This window comes from Gadus morhua, chromosome 9 (genome assembly GCF_902167405.1).
Source record: "Gadus morhua chromosome 9, gadMor3.0, whole genome shotgun sequence".
Classification (NCBI taxonomy): domain Eukaryota; kingdom Metazoa; phylum Chordata; class Actinopteri; order Gadiformes; family Gadidae; genus Gadus; species Gadus morhua.
This window is the reverse complement of record NC_044056.1, coordinates 1,311,436-1,327,363: the sequence shown is the minus strand read 5'-3', so window position 1 is coordinate 1,327,363 and position 15,928 is coordinate 1,311,436. Positions and strand designations below refer to the sequence as shown.

Sequence of the window (15,928 nt, the reverse complement as noted above, 5' to 3'; positions counted from 1 at the left end):
AGGAGAAGATGCTGCTTCATGTGGGAGGTCACAGACCACATCGCGCCCCAATGGTCCTCAACAGGAACTCCCTCAAACCGCTTCAGGTGCTTCTCTGAAATATAAACACATGTTGATGTTTCTCTTGAAAACTTGCAAAGCTACTAGCAGCAGCATCCTGAGAATAATCCTGACAGTGGACGTTGGAGGGGGGTTATGGAGGAACAGAACGTTGTGTTCAGCAGCTGGATTATTAGAACAATAGGAAGTGAACTGCATGGGAACCGTAGCAGCCGTTCCCTGCAAGCTAGTGGCTGCTACTGAATATTTAATGATAGAATGGATCCTCCTCCTGCGTAGGCTCACACACACACGCACACACACACGCACACGCACACGCACATGCACACGCACACACACAGACACACACACACACACACAGACACGCACGCACGCACGCACACAAACGCACACAGACACGCACGCACACAAACACACAGACACACACACACAGACCACACACACACACGCACGCAGGCACACAGACATGCACGCATGCACGCACGCACACAAACACACACACACACACGCACGCACGCACGTATGCACGCACGCACGCACGCACACACACACACAAACGCACACAGACACGCACGCACGCACGCACACAAACACACAGACACACACACACACACCACACACACACACGCACGCACGCACACAGACACGCACGCACGCAGGCACGCACACAAACACACACACACACACACACACATACAGACACACACACACACACAGACACACACACACACACACACAAACACACACTCTCTCACACGTGCATGCAGGAGCAGTAGTGGTACATTTTAGCTTGTGTTCTGGCCCCTGATGTAGAGCAGGTCCTAGTGAAGGTGATGAGTGGAACACACACCAGAAATCGATGCCGTCCATCCTCGAATGGTTAGCATCTCAAATAATAACTGGCACACACACCCCGCACCAACACACACTCAAGGTCAATGGCGCAACTATTTGTTTTGTATTTTTAATTGAACTAGTTGCATATTAATAACATCTACGAAAAACTACAATGATTAATATTACAGTTGCACACAATCATTTTAAGAGTCACGATTGTTTTTAGTTCACTATTTAATTTCCACTTCAAAAATACAAGGGAACACATATAAATTGTAAGAAAGCTTTGGAAATAGGTAACATATTTGAAAAAAAAACATGATTACAGGAAAATGACAAATCAAAAAAAAAGATCACAGCCTGGCAAGCACTTATTTATGGCAAATCAGTCAGGACAGACTGGCGTTGCACTATGCCGTGTCACACTGACATCGTGCTAAGGGGAACAGCCTCATTCATCCTAAATTAAATATACAACAAGGGTTCCACTGTGGTTGGCTCAGTGAAAATGACCTCTGACAAGATACACTAGAGAGCCACAAGTCATCAGGTAGCCTCCATCTCACAGGTTCTTTTACATCTCCTTAATAATATACAGCTCGCCGTCTAGACTTACCCCAGCACTAAGCCATAACTCACTCTCACACTCAGCCTTAACTAAACTCACATAAAGACTCAGCCTAAATTAAACTCATTTTTACACTAAGCCTGGACTAAGCTTGAGTCTTAATCAACATTAAGCCTAAACTCACATCATCCCTGAGCCTAAACTCAAATCAACACTAAGCCTAAACTCACCTCAGCACTGAGCCTAAACTCAAATCAACACTAAGCCCAAACTCACCTCAGCACTGAGCCTATACTGACACAATCCTAAGCCTAAACTCACCTCAGCACTAAACCTAAAGTCACATCAGCTCTAGACCTAAACTCACATCAGCACTAGACCTAAACTCACATCAGCACTGAGCCTACACTCAAATCAACAATAAGCTTAAACTCCCTTCAACCAAAAAACCGCCTTCATATGTATGAGTCACAACCTTCATCCCATCAACCTGGGACCAGTGTGTTCAAAGTGTGAGTCAGGCTGACCTGGGGCGTGTGCCACTGCAGCTACGATCACAGGACTCCCTTCCTTTTCTATTACCGTCACTGTGCACAACCCTTTTACCTCTCCTTCCCTTCCTCCTCCCATGTCCCCATCTCTCCTTTCCTCATCCCATTCCCATTCCTCTCCTCTCTTCTCATCTCCACTCCTCTCACATCTACTCTTTCCTCTACCTTCCTTTCATCTCCTCTCCTCCCTTTCTCGTCTGCCCTCTCCTTCGCCTCCTTCCCTCCTCCCATCCCCTCTCCTCTCCTCTCCTCTCTGCTCTCCTCTCTCCTCCTCTGCTATCGTTCTGGCTGTCTTGGATTGCCCCTGCGACTGATTTCTTGCCAGCTGTTGATTTAAAGGAGGCAGCATTGAAACACATTTATACTCCTCACTCCTCACTCCTCACTCCTCACTCCTCACTCCTCACTCCCATTCCGGAGGATGGACGGGAGGGTGGCGGAGATCAAGGTGGAGAAAGCAGGGAGATAAGGGAAAAAAAGGAAGTGAAGATAAGGGCGATGGTGTTGAAATTGAAGGGTCGAGGTCAGGCCAAGGTCTTAGCTCGGGACGATGTTGCTTTAAGAGTATTTTTAGTTTGGCAGATAGCAGTGGTCACTCGTCACTTAGGAAAAAAAAGAAAGCAGGATTCAGTATAGCAGAAGAGGCTCACTGGTTTACTGTCAGGATGCTTAGAGAGAGAGAGAGAGAGAGAGAGAGAGAGAGAGAGAGAGAGAGAGAGAGAGAGAGAGAGAGAGAGAGAGAGAGAGAGAGAGAGAGAGAGAGAGAGAGAGACAGAGACAGAGACAGAGACAGAGAGACAGAGAGGGAGAGAGAGAGAGAGAAAGCCAACCAACACAGTTTAAAAACCAACCTACATTGGTGTGTTGACCTATGGTTTGTTTACACTTGTGTTTACTATACTGTGCACTCGCTGACACACACGGCAGATAATCAATTCATTATCCATATTTCCATTTCCTTAATGTACTTATCCCGGGGCGGTTTGCAAAGGGCTGGAACTTTGCCAGTGTCGGGGTGTGTGTGTGTGTGTCTGTTTGTGTGTTTGTGCGTGTGGGTGTGTGTACCTGGGCGCAAGGAAATACCGTGGTAACTCCAAGCGGCGAGCTCTCAAGATGGATTATTGATCCCAGTGTGGAATCAATATTCCACAGCAGTGCCAGTCCATATACAACTATGCAATCATATAAATCGTATAATATAATTACACACGCATTATTTAGATATGTATGCATCAGTATCATATCAATGGATACTTGATATTGAAGTGTAGACTATATTTATGCAGGCATTCATACATTTATGGATTTCTTTACTGACTTTGATCAGCAGTGATCGACACCCTGTCCGTTTGATCCTGTGGCTATTGGGAGGATCAGTTCTAATTGCAAAAATCCGTTATAAAATCCTATTAGCGTTGCTCTTCTGCCACCAACTGGCTTCACCTGCACCGGTTGAAACGTGGTTGGCCCATATTCTCCCCTCCTCGGGGTTAGATATGTAAATTTAATGATGCTGGCAAAGTGTGTGTGATCGGGTTACTGTATAGATTACATGTGACCCTGCAGTGAGCACACGGAGACAACACACACCCCAAAGCCGCCCACAGATCCCCGGAGAGCCAGCGCAGGACGCTAACACACCTTCATGCAGGTCCCCTCTCCACCCAGCTCTTCCTCACCACACTCTTCCTCAGAGACAGCCATGCCGGGCAAGGACTGCTTCGCCTTCCTCAAGGCCCAGCGCCAGAGGTAGGTGCCTGTGTTGGTGTTTATGCCCTTTTGGTTTATTTATTTGTACATATATTTGAGGGAGGATTTGGGTTTTGTATCGGATTGGCGTGTTGCTCAACGTTTGCTGTGTCATCCATGAGAAGCAGTGGCAGAGCAAGACCAGCCCTCAGCTATCCATATTTGCCCACGCCCCGGCTTAATTAAAACGAGTGAGATAAGCACGACTGCAGGCTCTGTTGTTGAGCGGTTGTGGGTATGAGTTGTGTGAGTGTGTTTCCCAGTGTGCGTCTGTGTGTCTGTGTGTGTGTGTGTGTGTGTGTGTGTGTGTGTGTGTGTGTGTGTGTGTGTGTGTGTGTGTGTGTGTGTGTGTGTGTGTGTGTGTGTGTGTGAGAACACGAGAGATTGAGCGAGGGAGAGAACCAAAGAGTGCCAGAGAGAATGAGAGATATGAAGGAACTTAGACAGGCTGGCTAGCCGAGAGTGCTGAGAAGAATACAAATGTAGCGTATAAATGTAGTGTCTGGGATTGGGCTTGCTTCAGTGAGAGTGCCAACGTCCCAGAGCCCCGTAGCAGTCTGGGGCTGGAAGAGAGCATAGCTCAATGGCATTTAGATCAAGGTATATTGATTGTAACAGTAAATCTCGATGTTTGTATATTTACAATGTATACATTGTAGAGGCCAAAGGAAAAGTGATTGCTTGTGCATATATTTACAAGAGTTGATTATGTTTAGGTTTTATGTTTAGGTTTATGTATCTCTTATAATATCAGTCTCACACACGTATGCACACACACACACACACACACACACACACACACACACACACACACACACACACACACACACACACACACACACACACACACACACACACACACACACAATCACCAACCTAATTCAGCACAAAAGTGAGGCTTCTCTTATTGAAGCAACAGTTTGCTGTATGGTTAACTCCACCTGTAGTTGTTTCTCAGGTCTAATTTATTATAGCTGCCACTTTACCCTAACCTTAATCCCCCGTTCCAATCTACCCTGGCCTTAACCTTCCCTCCACCCTTACCTTAGCCTCCCTGTACCCCTCTACCCTATCACTAAACACTGCTCGATTCTACCCATAAGCTCCCTCCCCCTAACCTAACCCTAACCCTAACCTTAACCTCCCTGCTAACATAACCCAAACCTCCCTTCCATCCCTACCTCCCCCGTCCGTATGCTCTACCCTACCTCCCCTCTACTTATCTCCCCCCTCTCCCCAAACCTCACCCTCCCCTCTCCCTTAACCGTATCTCCCCCCCCAGAGGGGTAACCTATGGGGGCCCAGCTGAAACAGTATTTCTGATTCCTCTGGACCTACTTGGCGTGCGCGAGCCTCCGTCTGGCCCGGCCTGATCCCACCGTGTGTGGGAGTGAGGGGGATGGAAGCGGTCTGGTGTGCATCCTGAATGGACGAGCTGATAAAGGATTCCAAAGACAGATAATAACAACGGCCGCGCGGGCGCTGCAGCTGTGCTGCAGAGCTTCACACAACGGCGGGGTCAGGGCTTGAGAGATGTTGCTCGGAGACACCAAAAACCAGGATGTTCACACGCCCACTACATAACAATATAGAGCACACGCTGTATTTCATCAATGCGGTACATGGCATGACATAAGACGACCATAGAACACCATGCTTTCTATAAGACGGGTTTCCGTTGGTTAGCTGGTATATGGTGATGCACGTTATATGGTACACGCTAAGGTATATACTGCATGGTAGATGCTGCATGGATTGACAGAAGCCTCGTGTGTGTGCGTGTGTTGAATTGGGACGTGGTGTTCTCCTGAGAGATATCCCATCCTCCTGCTGTTCACATGTGATGCAGTTCCCCCTACACTTGGCTTATAAACCTCCCTCCCACACACACACACACACACACACAACACACACACACACACACACACACACACACACACACACACACACACACACACACACACACACACAGTCTATATCAGTCACGAGGACACAGGCACACACAAACACAAACACAGACACACACAGGCACACATGGACGAACAAAGACAGACGCATTCACACTCACACATACATGGTTATACACTGACACACAAAAACATGGATTCCCGCACACATGGCGATGAAAGCTGCCCCACACTACAGTAGACTTCATGTGTGCACACGTGTATCTGGAGCCTGTGGAGAAGCCATTTGTCAATGAGCATGTGTGTGAGTGTGCGTGTGCACACGTGCGTGTGCATTGTTTTCGCTGCTGATCCATGAGGCACTGCAGGCGATCTATCTCTCATTGCTGAAGAGTCATCTGGAGCGACTGAAGTATGACTTGAGTCTGCGTTGCCATTTGTTTCCGACTCTTCTTGCTGCCTCATCCCCCGGTCTGCTGCTCCACCACAAGCTTTGTTTCCGAGGGACGGGAGCGCTCACATGTGTGCTAGTCCCCCCGTCTCTCCGTAGAGTCGAGATGGGAGAGCCCTGTAGTCCTCGGGAGTCGTACTGCTTCAGGGCTTGCATGTAGAGTGGTGGAGGTTGTGATGAGGAATGCAAGCTCCGTGAGATCTGGAATAGAGATGGTATTTGACTGGGGGGGGGGGGGGGGGGGGACTAAGCTACACTGTGAAGGGCGGGATCATCATTGAACGTGAATGACGCTATGATTGACCTTCACTATTTGTCCCTCTCAATCGTTGCCATGCAAATCAAAGGTTATCAAACTGATGCTCTACTGATTCACCACAGAACCCAATTGACATTACCAGTTGTGCATATTAAATTGGATTTAATTGAATGATACACAAACGCATGCACAACCACGACCAAACACACACACACATGCACCCGCACACACAGGATTGCATGTATATGCCATTATATGAATGTATTATATCAACGTTATGTCTGTATATTTGTTGGTATGAACCACGAATAGGTCTACGTGCAAGCAGCTTAACACCAATCCGCGTTGCCACTATATTCTGATGGCTCATTACACAACCCACCCACATAGTTCTATGAGTGGGACATCTGCCCACACAGAATAGTATTTGTATAGGAGGAGTCACGACTTCAACTACTCACGACTTTGTGGCAAACACATAGGGCCACCCAGTAGCAAAGCCGTGGGGTATTTTAAAAAACAACAACATATGCATAACTATGAGATTTGAAATATAAAACAAACACAATATTCCCTCGGGGATAAATCCCGGGATCTTCGCGAGCTAATAACATGTGACTGACGAAATAAATCATGTTGTCCCTTTAATTCCCATTTCCGTGCCTGATATATTATGATCACCTGTCAGACTCGGCGCATGCGCGCTGGCGTGGTAGAGGAGGGAGGCGGAGTGGATGCTGCTTGCTCTCGCTGCCCTGTGCTGCCCTCCATCCCGCGTCATTCTGACACACACAGACGGGGGGATATCCGACGAAATTTAGCCGAAGATGGGGAGGCAGCTCCACAGTTCCACCGAGAGAAAAGGTACCCCTGGTGTCACTGGCGCTGCCGGATGCACTTCCCCGTTCGGTTTGACATTGTGACCGTGGAGGGTGAAGGATGCTTGGTCGATGGGAGGGAGCAGATGAGACACGGAGACGGGGAGCGGATTACGGATGGGGGGGATTCACCACGGCGTTCTTGATGCCTGCAATCATTTGGATTGTATAGCTGCACATGATTCACGGCTTTTCGGTCGGACTGCATGACAAGCTATTTTGCAAATATACAACCGAATCACAGTCATAGTAATTATCAAGGACACGCATAGGTGGTAATGTAATTTATTGCATTCATCTCAGCTCAGCTGCCGTTGTAGTATTTGAGGCTTTCATAACTTGGCTGTCTCTGCAGATCGTGGTGTGTGTGTGTGTGTGTGTGTGTGTGTGTGTGTGTGTGTGTGTGTGTGTGTGTGTGTGTGTGTGTGTGTGTGTGTGTGTGTGTGTGTGTGTGTGTGTGTGTGTGTGTGTGTGTGTGTGTGTGTGTGTGGACGTCTATAAAGCATTCTTTCCTATATTTGGAATCAGAATAAGTAACCACCGAGCAGCCCCTTGTACGGAACAAGTGACCGTTCACTACTATGATTTGGTCTATACACTCAAGAGAAGAGCCTAAATAATCAACTAATAATGTCGCTTCAAATTCGAAACGTTAATTGACGTCTTATGTAATTTTGGATGATCATCGGCTACCCGGATATGCATTGTTTACCATACTCAGCCCGTTTGACATTTCTCAAAATATGTGTGACAATACGATTTAGACCTTCATTGACGTAATTTTCCTTCTTCTAAGACCCCTGGACTTTGAATCATATGCGTTTAAATCGAATAGGACAGCGATGCATTAAAAAGAGCTTGGTGTTGGTAAAGACATGTTTATTCCAATCCACTCCGTAATGCACAGTGCCGACATTCACGGGTAACGACTTGGTCCCTGAGAGACAGTCCATTTAAAGTGTAATAGCCGGTCTCTGTGTCGTGCCCTGTATTGTGTTACTGGCTAAAACGGGAAGCAGTGAGACGCTGTGATCGATAGAGCGGCTCGGCTCCTGTCCGTGGTCCTGAAAGCAACAGTAGCGTAGTAAATCACACGGACCCAATGAATGATCGCTGATATTATCGATGTTCGGCGTAGAGACGGGCCAGTGAATGCATTAATGGTCTTGATCTTCTTAGACGGTACGGGTTATGGTGTTAGTATTGTTGTTATTATTACTAGCCCATGTTTTTGTTTAATTAGGCTAGTTTGACGTGGCAAACAGTTAGTGTGAATGCAGCCTCGACCTTGCCATGTGTTCGAGCTGGCTTTTGAAATCGAAAATAGTTCATCATAATTTTGAATAATTAAATTAAGAATACTTGCTTAGTGAATCTAAAAATATATATATAAAGAGAGAAGAGAGACAGAGACAGAGACAGAGACAGAGAGACAGAGAGAGAGAGGGAGTCCAACAAGGCATGGTGATACTTCCTCTGATAGCACCTCTTCCCTGATGACTCTCTGTTCCCCCCCCCCCTTCTCCTTCCTGTCCTCCGCTGTCTTGTGACTGCAGGAAGGCGGATGTAGATGCTGAACCAGCAGAGAGTCCTGGGAGCAGCGGTGGAAGCAGCAGCAGCAGCAGCGGCAGCACTGGGGCCGTCGATGCCCTCTCCAAAGCTCCGGCCCCACTTCCCCCTCAAGCCTCTGCAGGAGCGCCCGGAAAGAAAGGGGAGGACAGCACCTCCTGCTCTGGCTCCGACAGCCCTGTAGAATCCAGCGAGGAGGAGGAGGAAGAGGAGGAGGAGGAAGAGGAGGAGGAAGAGGAAGAGGAGGAGGAGGAGGAGGAGGAGGAGGAGGAGGAGGAGGAGGAGGGAGACCCAAAAATGTTCTCCTCTAAGTTCCTCAGTGGGGCTAATCCCCTGAGCGCCATGTCCTCTGCGGTGAACAAGTTGGGCCGTTTTGGGGACGATGTTGGAGAGGGGGATCAGAAGAAGAAAGCTGATTCGCAGCAGGGGGCTAAGGGGCCGCAGCAGCCGGGGACGGGCCCCCAGAAAGCAGGCCAGGGTCCCCCAAAGCAGCTGGGTAACGGACAGGTGGGGAATCCACCCAAGCCGACCGGTCAAGCAGCCACTCAGAAGCCTGGAGCAAAGTCGGAGGAACAGTCCAAAGCTCCAGGAAAACCTGGTCCGCAGCAGAAACTACAACAACAACAACAACAGCAACAAGGTTTGCCGAAGGCTGGAGTTCAGCCTCAAAGTGCAGCTAAGGGTGAACAACAGGCTTCTTCTAAGGGAGCTCAACAACAGGCCTCCCCAAAGCCTGGATCACCACCCCAACAACAACAACAACAACAACACCAACAAGGACCTCCTAAGGGTGGTCTGCAACCCAAAGGGAGTCCGAGACCAGAGGCGCAGCAGCAAGCCTCAAAGACTCGATCCCCGATGGGGTCACCGAAACCTGGGCAGGCGCAGAGCTCCGACAGGACCTCACCCGACCAGCGGGCTTCTTCTGGTCCACATGGTGCTCACCAGGGTCCAAAGGAAGCCAAGCCGGCTGGACCCAAGGCCATGTGTCCTGTGTGTACGACTACAGAACTCAACCTGCGCAGTAAGGCGCCACCGAACTACAGCACGTGCACCCGGTGTAAGACCCAAGTGTGCAGCTTCTGCGGCTTCAGCCCCCCGGATTCAGCGGTGAGCATTTCCATAGTCTTCATTCGTATATTTATGTGTTGAAATATTGAACTTATTATTATTTTGTCAAAATATGTCTCAAGAAGCATTGTGGTTGTTTAAGTTATATGCTCTATTGGTTGAGTTTTTTTAAATTAATATTTATAGTTTTGTAACAAGTGTTTGATTTAATATTTTCTTCTATCTCTGCTTAACTTAATATATTTTCAATGATAATGTTTTTTTGTGGAGTGTGGGCGTTTCTTTGCTCCTCCGTATGTGAGCACTTCATCATGACACCTAGACCTAGTACAAGAGAGGTGACTTAATACAAGCCATTACACTCTTCTGCACAAAGGCACAAGATTCACCCCCTTACATCCTTTCCAAAATGATCTGTGCCTCTGCCCAACCGTGTAATACAAACTATTGGAATAATGAAAAATAACAGGAACATTTCTGCTTCGTAATCAAACTTGTGCTGAAAAATAGAAAAGCTTGGCATGTATCGGCAATTAAAACAATTAAACATACGAAGACAAATGGGATTAGCTACATCCTCATTTGTAGGCTTTTGCTAAATGGTGGTGGATTATAGTATTATTCAGCATATTGTTGCACAGCAGATAAACGTAACTGATAACTTTAAATCTAACTCTGAACCCCTCCCCACAGTACGTTACCTGTGTTGTCTATCTTTGTGAAGAACACTGCACTTTGATTTGAACTTGTTGCTCTGCGTATCTTTTTTCCATAGGGGAAAGAGTGGCTTTGTCTTCCCTGTCAAATGAAAAGAGCTTCCGGATCTCCTGAACCTGCTGTGCATTCAAAAGTCCAGCCGTCGCCTAACAAAACCGCCACAACCCAGAAGCTGACACCGAGTTCTTCTCCTCCAACCCCTAAACAAGTCACCTCAGCCCCAGGCTCACCAAACCCAACACTGTCCAAGCCAAGAGAACCCTCATCTGTGGCAGAGGCTGCTAAAAGCCAGAAACAGTTGAGTCCATCTCCTGGTCAGAAAACACCACAGGAGAGCCGGAAGACGTCAGGCCCTCAGAAACCTCCAGACCAGACAAATCAAACCGGACGAAAGCAGAGCACCCAACAGGAGTCTGGGGGCTTCTTTGGCTTTGGAGGTTCTAAGGCTCAGCCTGATGCTGCAAAGCCTGAAGAGTCAGTCACTGGGAAGATGTTTGGCTTTGGTTCCTCAATCTTCAACTCTGCGTCCACCTTGATAACCACACCACCTGTTTCTCCAAAAATGGCCGCCGCAAAGGACACCAAACCACCTGCTGTCCAGAAAGCAGAGCAAGAGAAGAGACCAGAGCAACCTCAGCAGGCCAAGGCTTCACCATCAGTACAGGCCAAAGTGGACAAAGCTCCATCAGAGCCTCCAAAGGCAGCAGCTTCCCAAGCTGCTCCTAAAGCAGGCCAGTCCACCTGTCCACTCTGTAAAGTGGGACTCAACATGGGCTCCAAGGATCCTCCCAACTACAACACCTGTACGGATTGTAAGAACACCGTCTGCAATCAGTGTGGATTTAGTCCAATGCCAAATGTTGGGGTAAGAACAAATGAAAACACCACACATGTTTTTATTTAATTATAAAAGATAAAAAGACAATTATTGTATTTTGTGGATGTAACCTCAATAACAGATATCAGTGAAATGTTCATATTGGGTGTGTCATAAACCTCATCAGCCATTTAATTTCACTTTTTAAGTGTTTAAGTGTACTTCTAATCCATACAAATTTATATGATATGCACGCTCAGAGATAAATGAAGCTGTACAAGATAGAGCAATTGGATATTTGAATTTGTTTCAGATTACTTTTAATTGATGTATGCATCAAAGATTGATTGTTCTATCCAAGGTTCAAATAGAACATAGCCGTAGCACTACGGGACCCAAGATGGATATGTAGGTAGTAAATTACCTTGTGGGATACAGAATATCTTTAGCATTAACCTTTATCATTTAATTAACTATTTGTTTCTGTATTTAGTGTATGTATGTTCATACACTTTTGCGGATTGAAGGCATTTCAAATTTGAATACATAATGTCGTACAAACATTCATCTTAATTCATAAATAGATGTATGATGCAATTTGGCTTTAATACATCACATGGTGTTTTCATGCATCTAATCTAAGCCTAGACAAATACAGAGATACAACAAAATCCTCATTATGTTTCCACTTTGCTTGTATAATATGCTTGCTTTATATTTCCTGAAGCTATAGATATTTATTTCTGCTGATCGCCTATTCCCTGATACAGATGCCTTCCAAATCTCCCACAAAATGCAGCAACTGTGTCCATGTGATGCAGTTTGACCTAAATGTATTTAATTTTCATCCAATCTCTGCTTTACCGAAATGCAAAACGCCAACTAGCATAATCCTTGTAGGGATAAATAGCTTCAATATAATCTCTGCTGATGTGTCATCGATTCAGACTCCAAGCACCACGACAGTGTGACCATCACCCCATGTCAATGCTGGCCTAGCGTAAACACAAACACCGCAAGGCGGCCGTTTGATAGGGCAGTTCTGTTCAGTCCGTGCACACGAGTACCTCTTCAGGGAGAGCGTCACGGCCCTCCACCGGGGCATTGAGCTCCAGAGGGACGACAGCCTGGCGGCTGGAGCCGTCACAGCGTCTTCTTGGTTATGCTCAGCGGCAGAAAGGCCTTGACACTTGACTCTGTAATTCAACGCACACAGCGCTAGTAAGAGAGATCACCAAACAGAGCCGGAGGCTACTTGCTCTTTGTTCTCTGTCCCTGTTAGTACGCTGAGAGTGTTTCAAATCCCTAGCCTCCATATTAGAGTGGGAGGAGACTTGGTGATACCAGCAGGGGCATGTTATTGGAGGTTTGCCTTTACATCTTTTATGTTGTGGATTTATGACAAGGATAGTCATGCCTTTTGTCAGCATTAAATATGCCTTGTTGTAATCATACCATTATACGACTGTATTAATGACAATACCCATACAGCGTAATAAGATTTTGTATATTATAAGTATAAATATGTAATGTTGTTTGTGATTATTTCACATTTAAACGCAACTAAACATTTTATTTTGTGCTCAAAATAGGAAGGGGGAGAAACTAAAATATTAATTATTAATACAACCTTATATTTCTATTAAAAAAAAAATCAAACTTAATTGAAATCACTCAACTCAATACATTTTTTCATAAATAGAATACAAGGGACCAAGCTACACAAATAGGCCGATCAAGTTCATGAACTGTTTGTATAATGTGTCTATGTGGTGCATTTCAGTTTATTTTCAGGAACATCCCGGGTATTTAATTCTAGCTTTATATTTACCACATTCTAAGTTGGATACCTTATGAAGAAAACACGTAACACATTTCAACCACTCTATGCTGTGTCTGCTGTGTTGAGTAACTGATTTGAACCCTCAGTTTCTGTGTGTTTTCTCATTGAACAGGGAAAGGAGTGGCTCTGTCTCGACTGTCAGGTGAAGAGAGCTTCAGGGGCCATGGGTGAAGCTGGACCTCCGGTTAGAAAACCACAGGCTTCCCCTAATAAAGCATTGACACAAAAGGAGACATCTATAAAGCCGAGCCAAAAGCAATCAAGTCCATCTCCTGGTCAGAAAACACCAGTGGAGAGCCAGACGAAGTCAGGTCCTCAGAAACCTCCAGACGAAAAGAATCAAACCGGACGAAAGCAGAGCACTCAGCAGGAGTCTGGGGGCTTCTTTGGCTTCGGAGGTTCTAAGACTCAGCCTGAAGCTGCAAAGCCTGAAGAGTCAGTCACTGGGAAGATGTTTGGCTTTGGTTCCTCCATCTTCAACTCTGCATCCACCTTGATAACCACACCACCTGTTTCTCCAAAACTGTCAGCCGCAAAGGACACCAAAACACCTGCTGTCCAGAAAGCAGAGCAAGAGAAGAAGCCAGAGCAACCTCAGCAGGCCAAGGCTTCACCATCAGTACAGGCCAAAGTGGACAAAGCTCCATCAGAGCCTCCAAAGGCAGCAGGCTCCCAAGCTGCTCCTAAAGCAGGCCAGTCCACCTGTCCACTCTGTAAGGTGGGACTCAACATGGGCTCCAAGGATCCTCCCAACTACAACACCTGTACTGATTGTAAGAACAGGGCCTGCAACCAGTGTGGATTTAATCCGATGCAAAATAAATCAGAGGTAAGACTACATATGCAATTGTATGCTTTTATAGGTGCTGTATGGACATTTTTCAGAGCTATTGTTTTAGTGTAATTAGTGAGAAAAAGCACAGCCATCTATCAGCTATTAGTAGGTAAATGAGCTGTGAAAGTACCTGTATCTAATCCTTTGTTTGAGCGAATTTAGGTTTTAGACTACTCCTGAGTTATTTTTGACCGTTAGGGCATCTCTTCCGTTATTGGTTCGGGAATCCATCTTGCCTGTCCATCACAGGTGCATGAAATGATACACTTCTCAAAGGCAGAGAAAAGAGAAGGGAGGGGAGAGGGAAGGAACTCTTTTTTGGTTGCTAGGTTTCACAATCTTGCTCTCCTCTGCTTTTGTATTCTCTCTCTACAACTCTTGAATCTTAACGACTGAATTTTCATTGTTGTTTTTTGACATGAAATAGTGCTGTAATATGTATTATAATACTCATTCATACATTTGAAACAGTAGTTTTTATTTGAAGGTATGTTTTGTCTCCAAACATTGTTGTTGGTTTTATATCTATAAATACAAATACAAGAACAGTTACATTTTGTGTTTCTTTACAGACTCAAAACTAAAACATGATGTATGTTTAACAGTGAGACCTATACTCATGATGAATCATCATTTTAAAAGTAACATATGCAATTCATGAATCTCATTAACTCGAAATTATTATTAACTATTTTAGATTTTGATAATAATTCAAGAATTTACATTTATAGTGGCATTCATTACTCCTTTAAATATTTTGCCTTACGGCAATATTGCCGTAATCATCCCTCTCCCTTTGCAGAAATGACATCTATAATATGTTGTGTAAACCTGTGTATTACTCTACAGGTGAAGGAGTGGCTGTGTCTCACCTGTCAGATGCAGAGGGCTCTGGGAGCTTCTGAAGCTCCAGGACAACTAGCGGTCAAACCCCAAGCCTCCCCGAAGAAAGTCTCTCCATCTCCTGAACCCCAGAAGAAAGTAATCTCTGAGTCAGCCGGATCTCCTCAAAGAAAGCAGTCAATGCCAGCTGTAGATCTAAACAAGGTTGAAGTTGCTAAAGGACAAGACGGGCCGAAGCAGTCAAGTCCATCTCCTGGTCAGAAAACACCACAGGAGAGCCGGAAGACGTCAGGTCCTCAGAAACCTCCAGACCAGACCAATCAAACCGGACGGAAGCAGAGCACCCAACAGGAGTCTGGGGGCTTCTTTGGCTTTGGAGGTTCAAAGGCTCAGCCAGATGCTGCAAAGCCTGAAGAGTCAGTCACTGGGAAGATGTTTGGCTTTGGTTCCTCCATCTTCAACTCTGCGTCCACCTTGATAACCACACCACCTGTTTCTCCAAAACTGTCAGCAGCAAAGGACGCCAAAACACCTGCTGTCCAGAAAGCAGAGCAAGAGAAGAAGCCAGAGCAACCTCAGCAGGCCAAGGCTTCACCATCAGTACAGGCCAAAGTGGACAAAGCTCCATCAGAGCCTCTAAAGGCAGCAGCTTCCCAAGCTGCTCCTAAAGCAGGCCAGTCCACCTGTCCACTCTGTAAGGTGGGACTCAACATGGGCTCCAAGGACCCTCCCAACTTCAACACCTGCACGGATTGTAAAAACGCTGTCTGCAACCAGTGTGGATTCAACCCCCAGCCAAATAGCCCAGGGGTAAGTTTTAAACTGCATTCCTGAATCAACATTTTATTCTCATGTCATTCTATACTCATTCATAATTGCATGCATACGAGGCCTCTTGTGCTACAGCTAAAATACTCTTATATTTAAACACATTACATTTTCTGTAGTCTACCAAGCATAATAAATAAACCCA

At 46.1% G+C, this 15,928-nt stretch overlaps 1 protein-coding gene across 1 annotated transcript; it reads left to right on the top strand.

The window, feature by feature from the left end:
• The first annotated feature begins 9,126 nt into the window (after nt 1-9,126).
• LOC115550736 (protein bassoon) lies at nt 9,127-15,789 on the top strand. The gene is made up of 4 exons (XM_030366019.1): nt 9,127-9,939; nt 10,676-11,482; nt 13,390-14,106; nt 14,962-15,789. Exons 1-4 carry the CDS (start codon nt 9,127-9,129, stop codon nt 15,787-15,789), a joined length of 3,165 nt encoding a protein of 1,054 aa, XP_030221879.1.
• The last annotated feature ends 139 nt before the right edge of the window (nt 15,790-15,928 follow it).